A 24722-nucleotide genomic window follows, 5' to 3' on the forward strand; every position below is an offset into this window, starting at 1 on the left:
ACCACAAGATCATGATCTGAGCCAAAATCAAGAGTTGGATGTTTAACTGACTGAGCCACCCAGGTGCTCCAGACTTAGATTAGTTTTAAATGCATATTGCAATCCCAACGCATCCACTAAAATAATAATAATCAAATGAAAAATAAATAATAAATTTGGTATAATTAATATATTAGGAGAGGAAAAAAAGGAAATCATAGAAAAGCTTAATTAAAACCATAAGAGGCAGAAAAAGGGGAAGATTTTAAAAAACAAAGACATACATACAAGAAATAGAAAAGAGCTACAAATAGATAACCATCAACCCAACTATATCAATAATCACTTTAAATATAAATGGTCTGAATATACCAATGAAAAGACAAAACCTGACACAGTGGATAACAAAAACAAAACCTAACAATAAGATATCTGCAAGAAACCCGCTCTAGACATAAAGACATAAACACATTAAAAGCAAAAAGATCTAATTAAAATTTGTATAACATTTCTTCCAACAATAGCAGAATATCTATTCTTTTCTTTTTTAATTTTTTTTAATGCTTATTTATTTCTGAGACAGAGACAGAACATGAGCGGGGGAGGGGCAGAGAGAAGGGGAGACACAGAATCTGAAGCAGGCTCCAGGTTCTGAGCTGTCAGCAAAGAGCCCGACGTGGGGCTCAAACTCACGGGCCATGAGATCATGACCTGAGCCGAAGTCGGACGCTTAACCAACTGAGCCACCCAGGCACCCCATATTCTTTTCAAGCTCACACAGAACATTCACCACAATAATCCAAACTCTGGTCCATAGAACATATCTTAACAAATTTAAAGGAATAAAAGTCTTACAAAATTTGCTTTCAGACCACAATGGACTTAAACTAGAAATCGGTAACCAAAAAAAAAAAGGTAGAAACTCCCAAAATACCTGAAGATTTGGCAAATACTAATTTAAAATTACACAGAAGTCAAAGAAGTCTCAAAAGAAACTGAAAAGTATCTTGAATGAAATGAAAATACAGCTCTCAAAATTTGACATGTAGCAAAAGGAGGGCTCAGAAATTTACACCACTGAATGCATATATTAGAAAAGAAGAAAGATCTAAAATCAATACTCTGGCTTCCACATTAGGAATCTAGGAAAAGAAGAGCAAATGAAATCCTAAGTAAGCAGAAGAAAAGAAGAATTAGGCAGAAATCAATGAAATTCAATACAGAAAAATCCAGAGAAAAACCAATGAAACCAAAAGATGGTTCTCTGAAAAGATCAACAAAATTGATAACGCTCTAGCCAGGTAAACTATGAAAGAAAAGACACAAATTACTAGTATCACAAATGAAAGGAAGGGCCATCATTACTCATTCTATGGACAGTAAAAGGATAATACAGGAATGCAAACCTGCTCACAAAATTTGTAACAATTCCTCGAAAGATATATTCTAGCAAAACTCACACATGATAAAAAAGATACCAAAATAGGCCTGTATCTATTAAAGACATTGATTCAATACTTAATCATCTTTCAAAACTGAAAGCGTAACGCCCAGATGGTTTCACTAACTTTCTAAACCAAACATTTAAGGAAAAAATGATACCAAGCCCCAACGAAATCTCCTCTAGCAAACAGAAGCAGAGGGAACACTTCCTAACTCACTTTACAAGTTCAGCATTACCCTAATACCAAAACCAGATAAACACATTACAAGAAAAAAAGCTACAGACCACTATCTCTCATGAACACAGATGCAAAAATCAACTAAGTATCAAATTAAATCCAACAATGTGTAAGAATAATTATATACCAAGACCAGGTGGAATTTATTCCAGGTATGAAAGACTCATTCAACATTCAAAAATCAATTAATATAATCCATTACATCAACAGGCTGAAGAAGAGACACCCCATGATCATATCAATAGAGAAAAACCAGTTTACAAAACCCAACACACATTCTTGGAGGAAAAAAACCACATTCAGCAAGCCAGAAATAGAGGTATAGGTATGTATGGTAGGGAAAAAAAAAAAAAAAAAAAAAAAATCAGAATATTGGATGCCTCTGGAGATGGCCAAAAAAACTTCTGAGTGTGATGGATATTTCGTCATCTTGGTCATGATGACTATTTCCCAAGTGCACACATGTCAAAGTTTACCAAACTGTAGACTTTAAATATGTGCTTTTACTATGTCAGTTATGTTTCAATAAAGCTGTTAATACATAATTCGTGGTACCATCTAGATTACAGGAATATGGATGTAGACTGCAAAATCTTTTAATTCTGTATTTAACACTTTTCATATTAAATGTTCCCTCTCAGCTCTAACATTCTATAAAAGTTTCTCAGAATGTAAAGGTAAAAATAGTATTTAAGGAATTATAATTGGTAATTACCACTAGATCTCAACAAACATCTGTTCAGCACTCCCAATATATTCCTTTCATAAAAGAATGACTCCTTCATATCAGGAATTGTGCCCTGAATCTTCATCATCCTACAGAGCGAATAGTATACTGGGGATATGTAGTAAGTGGCCACTGACCATTAAACTCTGTTATAAAGGGAAAACTGGGAAAGTAACATTTCAAAAATAAAATATCCAAGTTAGTTTTTAAAAAAAAGAAATCAGTTTCTAACGTTACATAACATTATCAGGCATAACAACCACCACCAAAAAAAAAAAAAAAAAAAAACCTGCAAAATTTGAGTACTATTTTAGAGAAAACAAGAAACAGTTCTATCACAAGCCATCTTTATTACTGCTTCTGCCTCTTGAATTTCTAATACATTTGCCCTCAAAGTGCTTTTTTTTTTTTTTAACGTTTATTTATTTTTGAGACAGAGAGCGACACAGCATGAACGGGGGAGGGGCAGAGAGAGAGGGAGACACAGAATCTGAAACAGGCTCCAGGCTCTGAGCTGTCAGCACAGAGCCCGACGTGGGACTCGAACTCATGGACCGCGAGATCATGACCCCAGCCAAAGTGGGACGCTTGACCGACTGAGCCACGCAGGTGCCCCAAAGTGCTCTTAAAATGCACCTGGTTGTACATAACAATCTCATGACGTTTTTTAAAAAAAAACAAAAAAACAAAAAAGAAAAGATTTCGGTGTCCTACTCCAGATAAAAGAATTATTAAGTCTGGAAAGCAGTTCAGAAATCTGTATGTCTAAGGAACACATATGGCTGATTCTGATGCAGCCTAGCTCTTGAAGGAAACACGAAATGCCAGCTTAAAAAAGGTGGGAGATTGGGGTGCCTGGGTGGCTCAGTCGGTTGAGCGTCCGACTTCGGCTCAGGTCATCATCTCACCGGCTCGTGAGTTCGAGCCCCGTGTCCGGCTCTGTGCTGACGGCTCAGACCCTGGACCCTGCTTCCGATTCTGTGTCTCCCTCTCTCTCTGCCCCTAACCCACTAGCATTCTGTCTCTGTCTCTCTCAAAAATAAATAACCATTTAAAAAATTGTTTTTTAAAAAGAGAAAAAAAAGAAAAGGTGGGAGATTAATGTCAGATCAATGAAGTACTACCACCTACCTAAGTAGATGACATACAAAACGGTGGAGGATTAATAGCAGTGTATAAAAAGTACTTTCTCAACATCAAAATTCATCAAGAGTGTGAGATAAAGCTCAATTCCTCTTTCTCCTTCATAAAACAGATGCTTCCAGCACTCAGTCTACTTCCTGTAGGGCCCAGTATAGTAGCACTATTCTGCTACATTATAATTAAATACGTTTTTGGAAACTCTTCACTCATGTATAACCAAGTTTCTAAGGAAAAATGGATTCTCATTTCCAAAAAAAATTACCTCAGAAACATTTTCAAAGCACTACCCATTATTAGGTTTGAAATCATCCATCTAATTCCTGAACACTAACACTATTAATATGCTAAGAGTGCAATTAGCTGGATTATTACACACACCCAGCAAAAGCATACATTTAAAACCAAACGTCCTTCTGACATTAGACCATAAAATATTAACTCCATAACCTTAACAATTTTCCTAAGCATCTAGTTTCTATTATTGAAATTTTCAAATAACTTTTTAAAAGTTTATTAAAATTACTGCTTTTTAAATTCTCAAAGGAGGGAGGAGCGCCTGGGTGGCTCAGTCAGGCTCTGCGGGGACAGCTCAGAGCCTGCTTCAGATTCTGTGTCTCCCTCTCTCTGCTCCTCTCCCTCTCATGCTCTCTCTCAAAAATAAACATTACAAACAATTTAAATAAATAAATAAGTAAATAATCAATCAATCCTTGGAGAATTTAACAAAAAGCTCTTAAAGTTTCACTAGGGCACCTGGGCAGCTCAGACAGTTGAGCATCGAACACTTGATGTGAGGTCCGGTCATGAACCTGGAACCATGCCCTGCATCACCCTCTGAACTGTGCATGAGGCCTGCTTAAGATTCTGATTCTGTCTACCAAGGCGCCTTGGCGTTTCAGTAGGTTAAGCAACCAACTTGGTCTCAAGGCATGATCTCAGTTTGTGGGTTTGAGCCCTACATGATCAGATCCTGTATCTCCCTCTCTCTGCCCCTTCCCTGCTCATACTCTCTCAAAAAATAAACATTAAAAAAAAAAAAAAAGGATTCTGCCTCTCTCCCCATTTGCATGAGTTCCCTAAAAAATAAAATAAAGCTCTGCTTATCAAAATATAACCAACTTCTATATATAAAACACTGATATGTTGTTTTAAAATTTTTGTTAACACCAAAGTTAGAAGAATCACACTACCTAATTTCATGACTTACTATTAGCTAGAGTTATCAAGACAAGAGTGGTATTGGTCAAAGGATGGACACACATATTATTCAAACAGATGACAATGCAAAAATAAACCCACGCAATATAAAGTCTTTTTTTTTTTTTTTACAAAAGTGCAAAAATAATTCTATGAAGAAAGGATTTTTTCAGCAGATGGTACAATTGAACATTTGCACCCACATGCCAACAAATGAATGTCAACCTTCAACCTTGACAACTTTTACAAAAATAGATCCGAAGTCTAAATATAAAATATAAAATTATGAATCTTGTATAAGAAAACATAGGAGAAAATGTTTGTGATTTCAGGCAAGGCTAAGATTTCATAGATACATCAAAAGCATGACTCATGAAAAGTTTTTGAAGTGGACTTGATCAAAATTTAAAACTTCTACTTTGCAAAAGACAGACTTGGAAGAGACTGGGAGAATACATTTTCAGATTTTCTTTCTGACAAAAGATTCATATATGTAACATGTAAAGAACTCTCAACACTTAATAAGAAAATACTTTGGAAAAGAGTTCAACAGTGCTATAAAAAGTCTGAGTTATCAAGTGACTCAGCAATTCCAGTCCTAAGCATATACTCGAGAAAATTTAGAACATATGCCCACAAAAAAACTTGCACATGAATGCTCACAGTAGCATTACTCATAAAAACCAAAAAGAATAATTTATATGTCTATCAACTGATCAATGAATAAACAAAATGTGATATACCCATAAAATGTAATATTATTCAGTCATAAAAAGAAATAAAATGATACATCCTACAAGATGATGCTTGAAAATATAAATTTATGTGAAAAAGGCCAGAAACAAAAAGCCATGTATATTGCAGGATTACATGTAAGTGAAATGTCCAGAATTAGTGACTCCATAGAAAACATAAAGGAAATCAGAAGTTGCTGGCGTTAAGGTCGGGAAGTTCGGGACAGAATTTGAGAGTGATTGCTATTGGGCATGAGGTTTATTTTGGGGGTGTTGAAAAAGTTCTGGAATTAGTGTCGACAGTGGCACAATTTTGTGGCTATACTAAAAAACACTCAATTGTACATCTTAAAAGGGTAAATTTAAGATGAAAAGTAAAGCATAGGAAATGCAGTTAATGATAATAACGGAAGCACCTGGCTAGCTCATTCGGTACAGCACGTGACTCTTCATCTGAGGGTCATGAGTTCCAGCCCCATGTTGGGCATGGAGCCTACTTAAAAAAATAAAAAAAAATAAAAAAAACCAAATAATACTTTAATAATATGGTAAGGTGACAGATGGTAACACTTATCATGGTGAGCATTACATAACCTTCAGAATTGTTGAATCACTGTTGTATACCTAAAACCAATTTAACATTGTGTGTCAGCTACATTAATAACATTTTTTAAATGGCATTTTAAAGTACCATTTTTAAAATGCCACTTTAATGGGTACATTGAATCTCAATAAAAAAAGAAAAGAAGCCAATTGAAAAGGAGCCAAAGATTTGAACACTTCACCAATGAAACTACACAGACAGCAAAGAACATGAGAAGATGCTCAACATCTTTAATCACTAGATATGCAAATTAAAACCACCATACTTCAGCACTATACACCTAGTAAAATGGCTAAAAAAAAAAAAAAAGTTTCTGAAAGGTCAATGCTAAGTGCTACTGAGGGTGTAAAGTCACTAAGCGTTGAGCAGTCAGTGCTACACTACACTGCTGGTGAGATTGCAAAATGGCACAGGCACTTTGAAAAGCAGCTTAGTTTCACGTAAATTAAATATTAACTTACCATAAGGCCTCACAATTGCACTCTTCGGTAGTAACCCAAGGGAAATAAAAATTTATGTTCGCACAAAAACTCGTACACGCATGTTTATTCTCTATTCCTAATGGCAAGAAAGGGAAACCAGCAAACATAAACATTTGCAACACATTCCTACAGTCAACTACTGCTCAACAATACAGGAATGAAATACTGGTGCATGCAACACACGGATGGCTCTCTCAAATTCATTTTGTGTAAAAAGTGAAAGGAGTGAAATTCAGTAAAAACAGAAGACCCCAAAAGCTATCTACCACATAATTCCATTTATATGGCACTCAGGCAAAGACAAAACTGTAGGGATGGAAACAGATCAGTGGCTGCCAGGAGAAATGGAGGCTGGGAAGGGTGGACTAAAAAGGGGCAGCTGGGGGAACTTCGGTGTCTTGATGGAACTTTTTGGTATCACGATTGTGGCAGTGGATACATTCCTTAACACTGCGTCTGTCAAGAAAGGCAGAACTTTTACATCGCGAGTCAATTTTACCGCACCTAAATTTTAAACAAATTCATCCATAAATCACACTCGACACACACCTCCACAAACCTCTACGGCAACCCTCCGCTACAATCCAAAACACACCACAAAATGTTTGCAAGGCTTCCCTTCTGCAGTGGGTGAAGGCAGATCGTATGATTTTTACTCGGTAAATGAGAAGAACAAATTCAACAGTCTTCACGTCTCCGATACTACCCGGAGAGGCCGAGCTAGCGCTCACGTCCCTTCTTCGCGGAGGCTGGCTCTACCCGTGGTACCAGATACCAACAGCCCTAACAAGGTTCTCGCCACCAAAAGAATTACCTACTCACACTCTTTCATAAAGGAGAAAACTCAAGATAAACGAGTGTCTTAGAAGGAGGCTGAAAGTGTGTGCATATTAACGATTAAACAAAACAAACAAACAAAAAAAACAGCCCTAACTTTGGCCCAAGGGATTCACTTGCTACGGAAAAGCAATCTAACTTACAACGGATGTTTAAAAAGGGGATAATACAAAAACAGATGGCAGCAGTAAAAAATGAGGCTCCAAATAAGGCAGCGCACCAGAGTAAGTGGATACAAAGTAAGGCTTCTGTCCTCCTCCTAACTCCCGGGTCAGGCTGTGAACTGGAAACACCTGACCAACCATTTGAGTTAATCGTGCCCAGGAGTTTCGCCTTCTGTTACCGGCAGGAGCCAAGCCAGCAACCGGGAATGCAGGAACCGGGGCCGAGAAGACACCGCGGGTTAGCCACACGCCCGAGCTGGGGAAGGAAGAGGGCGTCTTCGGTCGCAGCGCCTTGCTTGCACGTGCGAGACAACGTGCGACACTACGTGGGCTCTCCCGAGCCTTCGCCATAACCCACGGGGGTACAAAATGACAGGGATGGGAACAAGCCCCCCGGGCGTCTTGTGACCCCCCACCTCCACACCCCCACGACCCGCGCGGCTGAAGCTCGACGGCGCGGGGCGACGGGCCGAAAAGGGCGCCTGGGAGCAATCGGTGTCCCGCACCCTCGGAATCCACCGCGGGCCCCCTCAACCGCCCGGCTCGGAAAAGGGGGACGTTACAGCCCGCACCCCGACCCCAACCCCCTCCTGCCAGAATACAAACAACTTGCGGGCAGAGGCCCTGGAACCGCCGCCTGGCTTTACGTAATTTAACCCCGAGGAGGGCGGCGGCAGGTGGTGGTGCCGAGCGAGCGAGGGGCCCGAGTCTCCGAAAACCAAAGGCCGGGAGGAAAACGAGATTGAGGGGGCGGCGGCGGTCTCGTTACCTCCCCAGATGCCCAGAGTGAGCTGGGACGTGTCCAGGTTCACCACATAGTCCCCCAAGAACCGGTTCAACACATCCACGACCACCGACTCGAACACCATTTTCCTCAGTCGCGGTGGACACGGCAGCCGCCCACCGCACACCTTCGTCCAGCGCCTGGCCGCCCGAGACCGCTCGGTTCACCGGCTCCCGGGCGGCTCCCACTAGAGCTGCCCCAGTGCCGGACGCACAGCCCCGCCGCGAGCCCTGCGAGGGGCGGAGGCGGCTGCTCGCTCCGCGCGTGCGTAGAGCGGGCTCCAGGGCGGGGGCGGAGCGCGGCGCCGACCCGGGCACGCCTGCTAAAGAGCAAGGGCGGCTGCGCGGCCGCTTCTCTGACGCCTGCCGTTTCCTTGCAGAACCCGCCTTCTTTTACATGTTGGCCCCGCCTCTTCCCCGTCGCCTGGCAACAGGATGAGCGGAGGCAGCTGCCAGTTTGTTCCCGACCCCGCCCTCGCCGGTCGACCCCGGGTCCGGCCCCGCGGCGGGGGGCGGGGTGGGGCGCGGCGGTTACACCTAGCAGGGAACGCCCCTCTCCCTACAGTGGAGACGACCCCACTCGCGGACTGGTAGGACCTGCACCTAACCAAGGTGTGGGCAGATTCCAGCACTCTCGCAGTCAGGCTGGAGGCGTCGTAAGGGAAGGTCCCAAGAAGCTCTCCCACATTATTACAGGTTCCTGCGTCCGGCCAGCCTGTGTCTGGACGCGTGTAACTGCCCCGCCCCCTGCTCGGAGGGCAAGACCACGACGCTCTTAGGGTGACTGAACATCCCTTGCTGCAAATAGTGCCAGAAAGTAGAAGGGCAGTGAAGAGTAAACTCGGTGCTGGAATGCCACGCCCCCCTTCCCTGCATCTGACTTGGCACTCTTTTTTTTGGTCAGGTTATTTACAGGGAGCCTCCTTTCATCACCTAGAGTCCTTTGGGATTCAGAGTCAACCAGTTCAGAAACTGCGGAGCGCCCTTTAAGAAATACTCTGAGACCTAGACTCACCCCTTGAGCCTTACCGAATGACCCTAACTAAATAAAAAATGAGGACTCTTCTTTCATCCCCATCCCACCCCCCATTTGGTCTTTTATAAGAAATACAGTCAAATGCCTGAGGTCACAGAGACGCTGGATGTGAAGTTTGGAGAACTATAATCACCACCCTCCTAAGGGGTTAAGATGTAGGAGTGAACTTGGAACTTTTTCTCTTTGCATCCTGAACATGAAAGGGAAACCTCACTAAAGTGGACTAGCAACGCTAGGAGAGAGGCTAGGGAGCCTTAGCACTCAATGTCAATTACAGGAAGAATTCTCAATTATAAGCCTAACAGAAGAATCTCAACAGGAAAGAATCATCAATTACAGGCCCCCAACCGGGGAAGAGGGACGTTGCATCTCCTGCAAGAAATCAACTACCCCTCATATGATAAGGGGTATCTTATCATCACCCTGAACTCTTCTCTCCAACTGACGTTTGTTCAAACCGGAAGTCATAAGATAATGCCCCCTGGCTTTTGTTTGTGGTCTTGCCTTGTCCCATTTGCAATCCTCTGCTGTTCCCAAATAAACCCATCTTTTGCTGGTAAAATAACTGGCAATTTTTAAGGGTAACAGTTTCACAAATAAATAATGCCTCTGACGACTTTCACTTAATTCCTGTACCATTTTAGTAACTTTTTGTACATAGTCACCCAATTTTTTTTAAGGTTAAGGTTTGCCTTTGCAAGTAGAATGCCTGGCAAAAAAAAAAAAAAAAAACTGTAAAATCTTATTTTACATGAGTTCATAAATTATTTTCAGATAATTTCATATTTGAAGGGTCTTTATATATACTCACCAATTGAATCTCTTAATCTTAACAATAATGAAGCAAAGATATTAGGGATTGATCCAAGGTGATGTAACTAATGTTCTGCAGGAACAGAGCTGGAACCTGGCATTTGTGACTGACTCTGCTCTGCCACCCCACCTGATCCCCTTGCATTTGACTAACAACATTGGAAATATACCTCAGAATACTTGTATAAGTAAACTTATAAGGAAGGAAACTGATAAGAGGCCTAAATGCCCAGAAAAGGGAAAAGCCATAATGAGGTATTTTGCTACTGTAGCATTATTTAGAGGAAGCCAGATAGACAGTAGCTACAAATTCTGCTATTAAATCTAGCACCATAAATTTAAAGTGCAAGAACTCCAGAACTCAGTCCAAAAATACATCTTAAATAGCTTGCAAACACTTCATGCTATAATCCAAGAAACACTTCTATAATCCAGAAAAGCCTGTGGAATTGGATGAAGGGGGAGTGTGCTGCTGAAAATTTGGAACTATTAGCATTTCATTGCCAAAGAGAGCAATGAAAGAAATTCTGCCCAGAAAGTGTTAGAAACATGTAAGAAGATGCATAGTGTAACTGAAGTCTTATCTAGTGTTAGGTGCTGTATCATGAACATGCATTTCCTAATTACTAAAAGGTACATTTTGCAGTCAGTCCTCTTGTTCCTTAATCCATTTGAGGAAGCTTATAAGCAAAAATACAGTAATGTCATCATGTAAAAGATAAGTACACTCACTAAATCATTAAACCAAATATCTGCTGGACCTTGAAAAATAAGTCCAACGACTACCAAAAAAAAAAAAAATGTTCCAAGTTTCAAATTTGGAAATAGTGTAAAGTGTTTTTCTTCTCCAGATCATAATTAAAATGCTATACTTCATTGTTTGATCATATTTTAAAAAAAATTTTTGAGTGAACCCTAACTGCAATAACATCCAACTTTACAATAAATCCCTAACTTTGCAAGTAGGATTTGGTCTTTTATGCTTAGTTTACGTGCCACAGCTTTCCATCTTTGAAGTTTGGCATGCTGGTAGTTATCTTGGACATTTTTTCCTTGTCATTAATTCCTCTGTCCACAAGTAAATATCATTTGTGTACTGTTTGTCCTGACCTCATTCCCCAAGCAAGATTAGCATTGCGGTAGCATGCTAGATGGCCAGATAACAAAGCCATTGAAGCAGACTACATTCCCAAACACATTCTGTTCCTGGAGGAACAGTTCTACAAGATGGTCATTTCACAGAAAAGCTTTTACGGAGTTAGCCTCAAAAAGCCCTGAGCTCCCACCTCAGTTAATTGTTTAAAAATTATAAACAATTTTGGGTGCCTAGGTGGCTCAGTCAAGCTGTGCTGACAGCTCAGAGCCTGGAGCCTGCTTCGGATTCTGTGTCTCCCTCTCACTCTCTGCCTCTCCTCTGCTCATTCTCTGTCTTTCAAATATGAATAATTTTTTTTAATTTAAAAAATTACAATTAAAAATTATTTCAACTTATGTCTTCCAAAGCCTTAAAAAAAAAAAAACAGAAATTTGTTGGAAAGGAGATATAAGTAAAAGGTTGAGAAAGTTACAAGAGCCTTAGGCAGTGTAGCTAAAAATGTAAATCAATACAATCTTTCTAAAAGGCAGTTTATAGGGACACCTGGGTGGCTCAGTCAGTTAAGCATCCGACTTCAGCTCAGGTCACGATCTAGTGGTCCGTGGGTTCGAGCCCTGCGTCGGGCTCTGGGCTGATGGCTCAGAGCCTGGAGCCTGCTTCCGATTCTGTGTCTCCCTCTCTCTCTGCCCCTCCGCCGTTCATGCTCTGTCTCTCTCTCTGTCTCAAAAATAAATAAATGTTAAAAAAAATTAAAAGGCAGTGTATAAACATCTACAAACTGATATATACATATTTTTGCTACATATGTATATTCATATGTACATATTCACATATGTAAATACATATATATGACTTTTGACTCAACAGTCCCGCTTCTAGCGATTTACTCTAAGAAAACATAAAAATTTAAAAAGCTGTCCCCACAAGAACATTCATTAAAGCATTATTTATAACAGCCAAAAGTTAGAAGAAGCTAAATATCAATAAGGAAGCTGGTTAAATGCACATGCACACGTGTACACACACACACACACACACACACGCGCGCACACACACAATGGGTTACTATGCAGGCTTTAAAAATGATAATGCACATCTGTGGAAGTCAATAATATATGCTTGTAAGAAACAAGATACAGAGTAGCATCATACCAATAATATAAATTATAATCATATTTTAAGTGTGCAGAGAATATATGTATATAAATACACACATACATATACACACACACACAGAAAGAAATGTATAAGTATGCCCACCGACTGTTAACAGTGATTATCTTTAGATGGTGAGACTTTGGTCGTGTGTATTGTCTCTGTTCTTTCAAGGTCTTTTTTTACAGGGAGCATGGATTTTTTTTTCCCCAAAACAAAAAAAGCTATTAATATTGTAAGATTACTACAAATGAAGTATAATAAGACTTTCCTTACCATGCTAATTGAAATGTTTTTAGTCTAAAGCAAATCAGCTTTGGAGATTGTGAAGCATGGAAACTGAATTTCATTACATTCAACTGTATGTCACACACTTGGAACATTAAAAAAGAAGATGTAAACTTAATCTGTTCCTCTAAATTGGTGGAGAGAGGTGTATCAGAAATGGTATTATATTGTCCATTCTTTTATAATTCTTTGGGAAGATTGCTCTCCCAAAATTAGAGCCAACTGAAGTTTGTGAGCAAGTTCTCAACCCTGGTGGCAAATTGATACAAAGATTCATGTAAACTTTCAAAAGGCTGCCAAAAGACATGAATAGACATAAATATGGCAAATAAGCACATTAAAATATGTTCGATATTATCAGCTATTGGGGCAATGAAAATGAAAAACATAAATGATATATATTACTACACATCAACCAGAATGGTAAAAAGAAAAAAAGTGGTAACACCAAATGCTGGTGAGGATGTGGAAAAAAATGGATATATGTGCATTAGTTATGGGAATGTGAAATGGTATAGCTGTGCTCTGGACAATTTCTAAAACAAAACTAAACTAAATACGCACCTACCACATGAACCAGCAATTGTATTTCCAGACATTTATCCTAGATTTTTGCTCACACAAAATCTTGTACAAGAATGTTCATAGCACTTTAATTCACAATAGGCAAAAATCAGAAACGACTCAAAAGCCTCTCAACAAATGAATGGAAACAGACTGTATGTAGTATATCCGCACTGTGGAATACCACTCAGCAACAAAAAGGAATGCACTATCGATGCTATAAATAATCTGGATAAATCTCAGGGCATTATGCTGATTCCATTTACAAAATATTCTTGAAAGGACAAAATTATAGAGATAGAAAGCAGATTAGCAGTTGCCAAAGGTTAGTATGGGATGGAGGGACAGGTGTGGCTACAAATGGTTTCCAGGGAGGAGCCCTGTGTTTACAGAGCACTTATGTATCTTGATTGTGTCAGTGGTCAAATAAAATTGCATAAAACTACATACGCACACACACACACAAATTAGAGTATAGAGCACAGGTGAAATGTGAATAAGCTCTCTGGACCTCTCAGTCTCAAATAGCCATTAGTCACGCTATCTCATAGTCACCTTGGGATCTTCATGTCGTTCATCATTCTCTGAAATAATCCTCCTCATAAGGGATTTAAAGGTTCTGTCTCCAAGGCACCTGGATGGTTCAGTTGGTTAAACATCCAACTTCGGCTCAGGTCATGATCTCACAGCTTGTGAGTTCGAGCCCCACGTCGGGGTTTGTGCTGACAGTTCAGAGCCTGGAGCCCACTTCGGATTCTGTGTCTCTGTCTCTGTCTCTCTCTACCCCTCCCCCATTCGTGCTCTGCTCTATCTCTCTCTCTCAAAAATAAAATAAACATTAAAAAAATAATAAAGATTCTGTCTCCCCCATCACTGCCACTTCTAGAACAGGAAGCTAATGTGTCTAGTTCACTGATGTATCCCTAGTACCAAACGAGTGCTTGGTACACATACGTTTTTTATTTTGTTTCTCTTTTTGCTTTTTAGAGAGAGAGAGAAAGCATACGCAAGAGGGGCAGAGGGAGAGAGAGAATCTTAAGCAAGCTCCACACTCAGCATGGATCCTGATATGGAGCTCAATCCCACGACCCTGGGGTCATCATCTGAGTTGAAATCGAGAGTGGACGCTCAACCAACTGAGTCACCCAGGCACCCCCATATAGGTTTTTAATACATGTTTGTTGAAAGAATGAACAAATATTGGATATGAAGTCACGCCCAACTCTCACAACATTGAACATACCACCAGAGAAGTAGATTAATACCCCCAAAAGCGTCTCAAGGAGAGACTATTCAGAGGGTTAAAAACAAACAAACAAAACAAAACAAAAAACCAAACAAACAAAAACCAGAGGCTGTGACTGTGAATGAAGATGCAGCCCCAGGAGAAGAGGCACAGGAACCTAGGCTTGCCCCCCTGACCCCCACACTGCTGTGCTTTGACAGGCAGATACAGAGAGAGAAAGATGAGGCATGTGGAAGGCAAGACTCGAGACCCAGGATTAAGTTCCCATTGGCAGGGCTGAGGTGAATCCAGGGAGGACAACCTAATCTCAAAAGAGTATCCAGAAGAATCCTTTAAAAACTGTGTCACTTCTGGGGCACCTGGGTGGCTCAGTCAGTTAAGCATAGGACTCTTGATTTCGGCTCAAGCCATGATCTCACGGTTTCTGAGTTCGAGCCCTGCATCAGGCTCTGTAGTGACAGCGTGGAGCCTGCTTGGGATTCTCTTCTCTTCCTCTTTCTCTCTGCCCCTTGCCTGCTCATGTGAGCACACTTGTGCTCTCGCTCTCTCTCTCTGTCTCTCAACATAAATAAACTTTCAACAAAACAAAACAAAACAAAAGCCTGTGTCATTTCGTGCTCCAAAGCTGCTAAAGTACTGCTCACATCATCGTGGGAATGGCCGCAGCCCTCACAACGCCAGATAAGGCCCTACACAATTGGCCTTACACTCCACCCTACCCTTATCTGGAATGCACCTTCCTCTTGTATTTGCACAACTCACTATTGTCTTTGCTCTCCAGCCATTTTCTCAGCCCTTCCCTGAACAGCCTGGTTAACATTGATACCTACCCCCACCCCTCAGCACTCTTCTGTTACCTTCCTTGCTTTATCTTTCCTCCGAGCACTTACCACCTGACACGCTATGCGTTTTTCACTTATTTATTTTTTGTCTATCTCTCCCCACTATAATGCATATCATACAACGTAAGCTACTCGAGGAGAAATTATTATTAGCGTTTTGCTCATTGTTCTCTCCTCTGTGCCTAGAACAAGGCAGGCGCTCACATATTCATGGAAGGCAAGCAAGACATACCTGCCAAGTATTGAATTATTGCCCGTCGGCTCCAAACCCACCCTTCTATTTTGGGCTCTGGCGATGGGCGGACTCTGCGAGCCGCCCTCGGCTTCGGCAGCTGGCTCCTGGCCGGGCTCTGCCAAGAGGGGTCGCTGGAGGGGCTAGAGGAGGAAGGACCGACCCGCTCCCTCTTGTTTGTTACCTATAGAGTTGCCGCTCTGCTTCCTTTCCTTCGGATCCTCGCCCCCGCGACCCTCCTTCGCGCGGACGGCAGCTCTTCCTTACAGCCTCTGAATCTGACTTGCATTTTCTCTCTCTTGCACAATCAGCACCATCTCAGCATCTCAGACACACCGGAACCGACCTCGCGGTTCCCCTCCGATGCCTGCTCCTCCTGTCTGGGAGCCGCGCAGCCGGGCGGATCCCGCCTTAGAGCCTCCGGTTCTATGTTTCCTTGTGTGTCCCTTTGCTCACTCAGCCCGCTTGGGGTTATGTCCGCTTCCTCCAGTAACTACGGCGGGGATGTGTTAGAGCTCCTTTTTCATTTTTTTTTTCTTTTTTTTTACAGTAACCGATTTTGTACCTTGTTCATAGCGCTGTGTATGTTCTTTTTCTGTGGGGAACAGAGTCAGGGCCTGCAGCTGAGTCCCTGCCGGCGGAGATGTTTGGCTGAGAGAGGGAGGCAGTATCATTAAAGGGAGTACAGGCAAATTGTGGGTGAGCAGGGAAGCCAGAGAGAGTATTAAGTGTCTGGATTGGCAACAACTGCCAGACCGTAAATAGTAATGAATTCAAGGATCAAGGGCTCGGATAATTTAGAACAGGTCAGCACACCCCAGTGTGAGGTGGGTCAAGAAAAGGGGGGCAGAATGTGAAGTGCTGGGGTCTGTCCTTAATAGTATTATGTACGGCACAGGGGCAGTGGGGTAAGGTGGCTCACGACAAGCTGAATCCACTGATACAACCCCCCCCCCCCCCCCCCCCCGGTATTTAGTAAGTCCAGCCTCCCCACTCCTGAGCCAAACTTAACTCAGACAGTATTTGAAAGACCTCCCAGATATGAACTCTCTGCCCATCTAGACTTCTGAATGTTGACTGTCTCTGTTTTGTTGCTTATGTGAACCCTTCCCCAGAGCCTGGGCCACTTCAGTGTACGGTCCTAAGGCCAGACCCTGTCACTCTGCCTTGCCTACCCTACCCAACCTATGTGTTAACGCAAGTGATCTGAAACATGCAGATAGGAGCCACTGACCAGAATGGAGTGGGGAAGTCCAGAGTTAGAAGCCAGTTATGGATCTCAACTAGGTCACAGCAATTTAAATGAATGGAAAGGCATAAATGAAATGGAGGTCATAAAAGTAGAATTCATGAGCCCTGGAAACTGATTAACTATGGTGGATGAGGTATATAAAATAATTCTAAGATCATGCCATTCATAGTAACTGGGATGTGAAAGCAAGGTGTTGGTTTTATAGAAGATGATGAGGAGTTCAGTTTTTGGTTGGTTCTGTGAGAGCTAAAGTCCAGGGTAAAATATCCAGGATACAGTGTTGTTTGTCTAGTGATAGTTAGAAATGAAGAAATGAGGTCCCAGTGAAAGTCCAGGACAAGATATGGACACTTGAGACCTCCCTACACAGAAACAATTATCTTCCGTGTGTGGATGCCACTTAGAAGGAAAGGAATGTAGACACAGAAAAGCAGACCAAGGACTGAAGAGTGAAGGAACATTCTCATTTAGGGAAAAGCTAAACGGATATGAGACAGGAAGCCTAGGAAAGAAGCCGGTGTACCTGGAGTAAGATGACACAGAAATCCAAGAAGGATGTATAGGATATATATATCCAAGAAGGATATGTCTACAATATCAAAATTGTATACATGTTAAGAAAGATAAATACTGAGAAAATGCAACCAAATTGAGCTATTAACTAGTACTCGCAAGGTTTTTTGATTTACCTACCAAGAGATGTCTAACCAAAGTCATTAGAAAAGTAAATTTTAATAACAAAAGGGTTATTCACTAGCAAATTTGAACCTTATGTTTACCAACTGAATGCTTAATTTAGAAAATTAAGTTCAGTCAACACCTATCAAGTGCTCAAATGCACATAGCTCCTTCAATATCAAAACAGTGATTTATTTTCAATGAGGGTTCATTAGTCAAAGCAATACATGTCCACATTATTCTTTGTATTTGCAATATTTAAGCCCTTCGTATTCATGTATATGCTTTTATCATCATAATATAACATCAGTCCTGATAAGAATCTAAACTGATCTATAAATAAACCAAACAGTCCCCTCCACATATCCTATTTTCTGGCTGCTTTAATCAGAGTTTGTCTCTGCAATTTTTTTTTAACAACTACTTGCCTGGAAGTATGCTAACTTCTAAGTACATATTTAACAACTGTTTACAAAAATATTTTCTAAGTTTATGTACTTCTATAAGTCTTGGCAAGATGTTCTATTACCAACGCCATAGGCATGTATGTGGGGTTCTGAGAAAACAAATTTCTTGCTCCTTAGTCTGCATGCATATCCACATACAGACATGTGATGTAGCAGTTATAGTATGCTCCAGAAATTTAATAATAATATTGTCCATGTCATGTAATGATAGCTTATGTACTTTTTATATATATGCATACATATAATTCACATTATATATATATATAATTCACAGTATATATGTATAATTCACATTATATATGTATAATTCTATATATATATTTCATATGTAGTGTCACAGATGGAGCTTATGTGCTTCATATATATGCACACATATAATCCACAGTATATATGTAAAATTCACATTATGTATGTATAATTACATATATATATATCACATGTCTTATCACAAATGGAGCATTAGATTTTTAATAACAGCTACAAAAAAAAAAAACTGTTGGCACTTTTGAGCCTCATGTATACCAGAAGTGTTTTTATTTAAAATATTTTGTTTAATTCAACAATTGCTTATTAAGTAAAACCTGATAATGTCTGAAGTTTTCCAATGTTCACATTTTACAACACCTTAATTTCCAAAGAGCACTACGTAATATTTCCAGAATCTCTTCCTTGAAAGTAATCATGGTATCTTTCTACTACTAATAAAAGTAGTCTCCATCAATTAGTTATCACATTTATACTGTTCTTTTTTTAAAAAAAATTTTTTTTTCAACGTTTATTTATTTTTGAGACAGAGAGAGACAGAGCATGAACAGGGGAGGGGCAGAGAGAGAGGGAGACACGGAATCTGAAACAGGCTGCAGGCTCTGAGCGGTCAGCACAGAGCCCGACACTGGGCTCGAACTCACAGGCCGTGAGATCATGACCTGAGCCGAAGTCGGACGCTTAACCGACCAAGCCACCCAGGCTCCCCTGCTGTTCTTAGATTATACAATGTGCTCATTATATCCAAGGAAATTGAGTCAAATGCACTAACTTGGTTTCACTAGTGTTAAATTAGCTGAGTCAAGAGTCAGCTACCCATTCAAACTTTAGTTTTCCCTTAAAGTAAGTTAAAAGAGCACCATCTAGTGGAATTTTTGACGTAAGATCCTTCCAAATTGTCTCAAATTCAGTCAATTTTTAAATACAAATTTTATTTTAAATAATAATGATTATAAATCAACTCATATATTTTCTAAAATAAATCCTAAACACATTTTAAACTAACCTTAAGATTAAAAATCAAAATCAATAATTCATTTATGACATTCTAACCACATATTTTAACTACTGAATCAGTTTTTCTCTCATTTAAGTATTACTGCATAGTTACCTTTCTTTTTATGCAGATTTTATTTGCTTTTTAATTAATTTTATCAGTTTCTTATTTTTCATGCAGCTTTATATCTTTTTAGAGAAGACATAATTGACTGCAATTTTATGTTACTGAATACAAATTTGGCTTTGTTTTTTTACTACTTGTTAGTGGATCAGTTCCTAAACAAAGATAATGTCATTCTATTCACTGGCAATTCACAGGCAGCCTGGAGCCCGCTAAAGATTCTGTGTCTCCCTCTCTCTCTCAAAAATAAATAAACGTTAAAAATTTTAAAAAATTTTTTTTCAACATTTATTTATTTTTGGGACAGAGAGAGACAGAGCATGAACGGGGGAGGGGCAGAGAGAGAGGGAGACACAGAATCGGAAACAGGCTCCAGGCTCTGAGCCATCAGCCCAGAGCCTGACGCGGGGCTCGAACTCACGGACCGCGAGATCATGACCTGGCTGAAGTCGGACGCCCAACCGACTGCGCCACCCAGGCGCCCCAACGTTAAAAATTTTTAAATAAAGATTTAGATATAGAATTCCAACTTATCTGTTACTGGCTATGCCCAATACAAACTATTTGACTTTTTCCTACTTGCATAAAATTCATCAATACATTTGATCTAAAAAGATAAACATGGTGACTGCTTTAGCTTGGGATACTGATTTCATCACCAGACCAGAGGTCCTGTGAACAATGTGGGTAGCAAATGAAGTTTGTGTGTCTTTTCAATCCTGGAAACACATAAAACAAATGCGTAAAAGTGGTCATGCAACCATATGGGCTGATGGGGATACAAGTTCATGGTGTCCAGTTGAGTTCTCTTTTCACACTTATTTCCTTATTCCATTATTTTTCTGTTTTGTTCCTTTAAGTCTCTGTTTATCAAATCTCCTAAATAATTGCTCTTCACATTAAGGTCTCTCTTCAAATACCACCTCATCAAAGAGGCTTTCCTTGACAATCCTACCAGAAATAGCAACATTGGGGCACCTGGGTGACAAGGGTCAGTCAGTTAAGCGACTGACTTGATTTTGGCTCAGGTCATGATCTCATGGTTTATGAGTTCAAGCCCCGCATCAGGCTCAGTGCTGACAGTGCGGAGCCTGCTTGAGATTCTCTCTCTCCTTCTCTCTCTCTGCCCCTCCCACATGAGTGCGCGCGCTCTCTCTCTCTCTATCAAAATTAAATAAAAGAAAAAAAATAGCACCATCCCTCTGCCCCTACCTCCATTCTGCGATGTTATTTCTATGACCTGCTTTCTTACAGTACTTACCTTACCTTTCATAATAAATATTTGTTCATTTTCTCTCTCTAATAATTTCAACATCGGCTCCATTATTTTACCCATCTCTGTAGCTTGTTATTTAACTCTGTAGGACTCTGCCATTTGACTTCACATTCGGTTGTGTGACTTGCTTAAGCCAGTGAGATATTAGCAGATGTGAAGTGAGCAGAGCTAGACAAACACCTGCTCAGTTGGGCTACCTGTCTCCCTCGTGGCAACGAGAACACATCTGGACTGAGCTAGTAGAGGATGAACAATACCTAGGGCAGTGCCCCGTCGCCAGGCTTGACCGAGTTGCCCCAACTGGCCTAGTTAAGCTGCCTCTCACCCTTGTGTTTTGGAAACGCTAACAATAGTGATTGTTTTTTAAGTCACTGCATTCGGGGATGGTTTGTTATATAGCAATAACTAATTCATACACCCTCCCTAGAAAGTCCCTGGGTGCAGGGAACTTCTATGTTTTCTTTATTGCTACATCCCTACCATCCAGCACTGTGGCTGGCAAGTTGCATAAATGAACCGGGGGAGGGTAGTTGGACCATATATTACAGCTTAAGTAATAGCTTTTATGATGGATAAAAGGGATAGATTCAATAACCTAGAGAGAAATGGGTAGACTACTTATCCAACAAGCAATTCTCAAAAACTTTTTTTTCTTGGTTAAACTTTTGATAATAATAAGGAGTAGTGACTTCAAGGTTATGTATCTTACCAAGTGTTTTCTTTTTTTAAGTAACTTCTACTCACAATGTGGGGCTCAAACTTACAACCTCGAGATTAAGAGTCACTTGATCTCTACTCTACTGACTGAGCTAACCAGGCATCCCTCTTACCAAGTATTTTAAGTGTAACTATTTTAAGTGCACAGTATAATGCTATAATAATGAACTCTAATGAAATGGTGTTGTGAATGACTTCCTTTTATGATCATTGAGTAGCCTAACAAAGAAATGTAAAAAATCCATTTCACCCCCACATAGAAATGGGCACAGGGTATACCTTCTGATCAAAGGATCATCTTGAACTAGATTTAAAATGAAAATGAATGGGTAAGCAAGTTACCAAAGTTCTGTGGTATGGCTACAATAATTTTAGCCTGAAAAAAAATTTCTTTAAAGTATTACCAAACTTCACTCAAGCTTTTCTTTAACAATGTCATAAAATACTCATTGAATGTCTAATTTTAAGAATTTTTACTCCCGGGGCACCTGGGTGGCGCAGTCGGTTAAGCGTCCGACTTCAGCCAGGTCACGATCTCGCGGTCGGTGAGTTCGAGCCCCGCGTCAGGCTCTGGGCTGATGGCTCAGAGCCTGGAGCCTGTTTCCGCTTCTGTGTCTCCCTCTCTCTCTGCCCCTCCCCCGTTCATGCTCTGTCTCTCTCTGTCCCAAAAATAAATAAAAAACGTTGAAAAAAAAAAATTAAAAAAAAAAAAAGAATTTTTACTCCCTAATGTAAGTTAAAGAAAATGTATTGCCTTATGTTATAAAATTATTAGCTCCGAGCCAGGGTTTTATCAACCTAAACCTAACATTAATGTTAACATTTGGGCTGGATATAGTAGGGGATTTCCTGGGCATTGTAGGGTATTTAGCAGCATGCCTGGCCTCTACCCAATGTCTTAACACATTGCCATATGTCCCATTAAGAGCAAAATCAACCCCATTTGAAAACCACTTCTCTAAGTTAATAACTGTTGGTGCAATAACTAATATAAATTATGTTTTGTTTTTAAATGATTTTTTAAAGTGTATTTATTTTGAGAGAGAGAGAGAGAGCACATAAGTGGAGGAGGGGCAGAGCCCAACGTAGGGCTCCATCTCACGAACCATGAGATCATGACCTGGGCCGAGATCAAGAGTCAGATGCTTAACCGACTGGGCCCCCAGGTGCCCCTGTTTTTAAGTGATTTTTAAAACCTTTTTATCTTGAGAAAGTTGTAGTTCACGTGCAGTTATAAGGAAGAATACACAGAATCCTGAAATAATTCAAAGAATTCCCCTCAATGTAGTGTCTGGGACACTACATCTTCCTACACATCTTGAACCACTGGTTTGTCTTCCATTTTTATAATCTTGTCATTTTAGGAACGTTATATAAATGGGGTAATACAGTATATAATCTTTTGTGGTTGGCTCTTCTCACTCAGCATAATTCTCTAGAAATTCATCCATGTTGCTGCATGTACCAATACTTTGTTCTTCTTTATTATTAAGTAGTATTCCATGGTATGGATGCACCACAGTTTGTTAACCACTCCTACATTTAAGGATATCTAGGTTGTTTCCCACTTTTTTTGCTATTATGAATAAAGTTGCTATAAACATTCATGTACAGGTTTTTGTGTGAACATAAATTTTTCATTTCTCTGGGACAAATGCACAGAAGTGCAATCACTGGGTTGTGTGGTAGTCTTGTGTTCAGTTTTATGAGAAACCGTTGAACTGTTTTCCACAGCGGCTGTCCAGTTGCTTCAACCCCTTTGTTAAAAAGCCTATCTTTCCTCCACTGAATTGCTTTTGCACTTTTGCAAACAGCATTTGCACATATTTGTGTGGGTCTGTTTCTGGGTTTTCTGTTCAATACATTTTAAAAGAATACATCAAAATCAAAATTGCACCAATATGATAAATGCCCAGCATCCAATAAAAAATTACCAAGCATGCAAAAATACCGGAAAAATGTCAGTGTCAAAAAAAGAAATTACCTAGAGTAGCCAGATACACCAGTTAGTCTCATAATGTACCTGAGCATATGTGATTTGAATTACAACTCTTTATGCCTCTGTCTATGAAATGTAACTGTAAAATGGGGATAATAACAGTACCTATCTCATAGAGTTGTATTGAGGACTAACTGACTTACTATATAAAGCACTTGGCAGAGTGCTTAACACCTAGGAAGCTTTATGAAAACAGTTGTTTTTATTGTTATCATTACAATAAACTATTTTATGATCACAATAAACTATCGCTTCTGAGAAAAAAATAAGTTCTGTTTTATTGCTCTGATGCCAGAAACACTACAATGAATATAAAAGATATTTAAATTTTTTTTAATGTTTATTTATTTCTGAGAAAGAGTGCATGTGAACAGGGGAGGGGCAGAGACAGAGGGGGACAGAGGATCCAAAGCAGCCTCTGTGCTGACAGCAGAGAGCCCGTTGTGGGGCTCGAACTCATGAACCATGAGCTCATGGCCTTAGCTGAAGTCAGCTGCTTAACTGACTCAGCCACCCAGACACCCCAAAGATATTTTTAAATTTCTATAGGGGCAATAGCTGTGGGTTGTGAAGGAATACAGGGCCAAAAACATTTCAAAAAAAGCTTAAAGAATCCATTAATAGAATGAGTAGAAGTAGTAAAAGTTATATCTGTCAATTACACCATAGGAAAATACAAGGGGAAAAATCAAGTGATCAATATATCAAAGAAAATTATTACTTTTTTAAAGTTTATTTATTTATTTTGGTGGGGAGGAGCAGAGACAGAGAATCTCAAGCAGGTTCTTCACCGCCAGTGGGGAGCCTGATGCAGGGCTTGAGCTCAAGAGATATGAACTGAGCCCAAATCAAAAGTCAGAAACCTAACCAACTGAGCTACCCAGGTGCCCCAAAGAAAATTAGTCCTTTTTAGAGAATAAAACAGTAAAGCATACTAAGCCAAAATATAAAGTAGGATAGGAAAACTAAAAATAAAATATCAGTCATTATACTAAATGTGAGTGGGTTAATTCCTCTCTTGTTAGACTTAGACTGGGTCAAAGAACTACATATATATATATATATATATATATATGTATATATGTGTATATATATATATATATACGCACACATATGTATATATGTACATATACATATGTATGTATATATATACATAGTATTGTAAGATATGCCTCCAAAAGAAAAACACAGAAAGATTGCTATTAAAAATAAGTATATTTAAAATAAGAAAATTCAGCAAGATAAATTCAAGATGTTAATATCAATGGAAAATAAATTAGGGCTCAGGTCAAAAAGGATAGGAGAAAGAGAAATGTTTACACTGATTAAAAACTACAATATACAA

General features: G+C 39.9%; 1 protein-coding gene across 3 annotated transcripts in view; it reads right to left on the reverse strand.

Moving 5' to 3' along the window:
- VPS13A (vacuolar protein sorting 13 homolog A) overlaps positions 1–8599 on the reverse strand; it is a 253825-nt gene extending 245226 nt beyond the window's left edge. For 2 of the 3 annotated variants that reach the window (XM_058695653.1, XM_058695654.1), the window contains exon 1: positions 8319–8599. In XM_058695653.1, the coding sequence (XP_058551636.1) occupies positions 8319–8418 (100 nt within the window). In that variant the 5' untranslated portion in view covers positions 8419–8599. The remainder of the gene's footprint in view (positions 1–8318) is intronic. The other variant, XM_058695652.1, reaches the window with a different exon arrangement.
- Between the last annotated feature and the right edge of the window lie 16123 nt (positions 8600–24722).

The sequence above is a fragment of the Neofelis nebulosa genome, chromosome 12, assembly GCF_028018385.1.
Source record: "Neofelis nebulosa isolate mNeoNeb1 chromosome 12, mNeoNeb1.pri, whole genome shotgun sequence".
NCBI classification, from domain to species: Eukaryota; Metazoa; Chordata; class Mammalia; order Carnivora; family Felidae; genus Neofelis; species Neofelis nebulosa.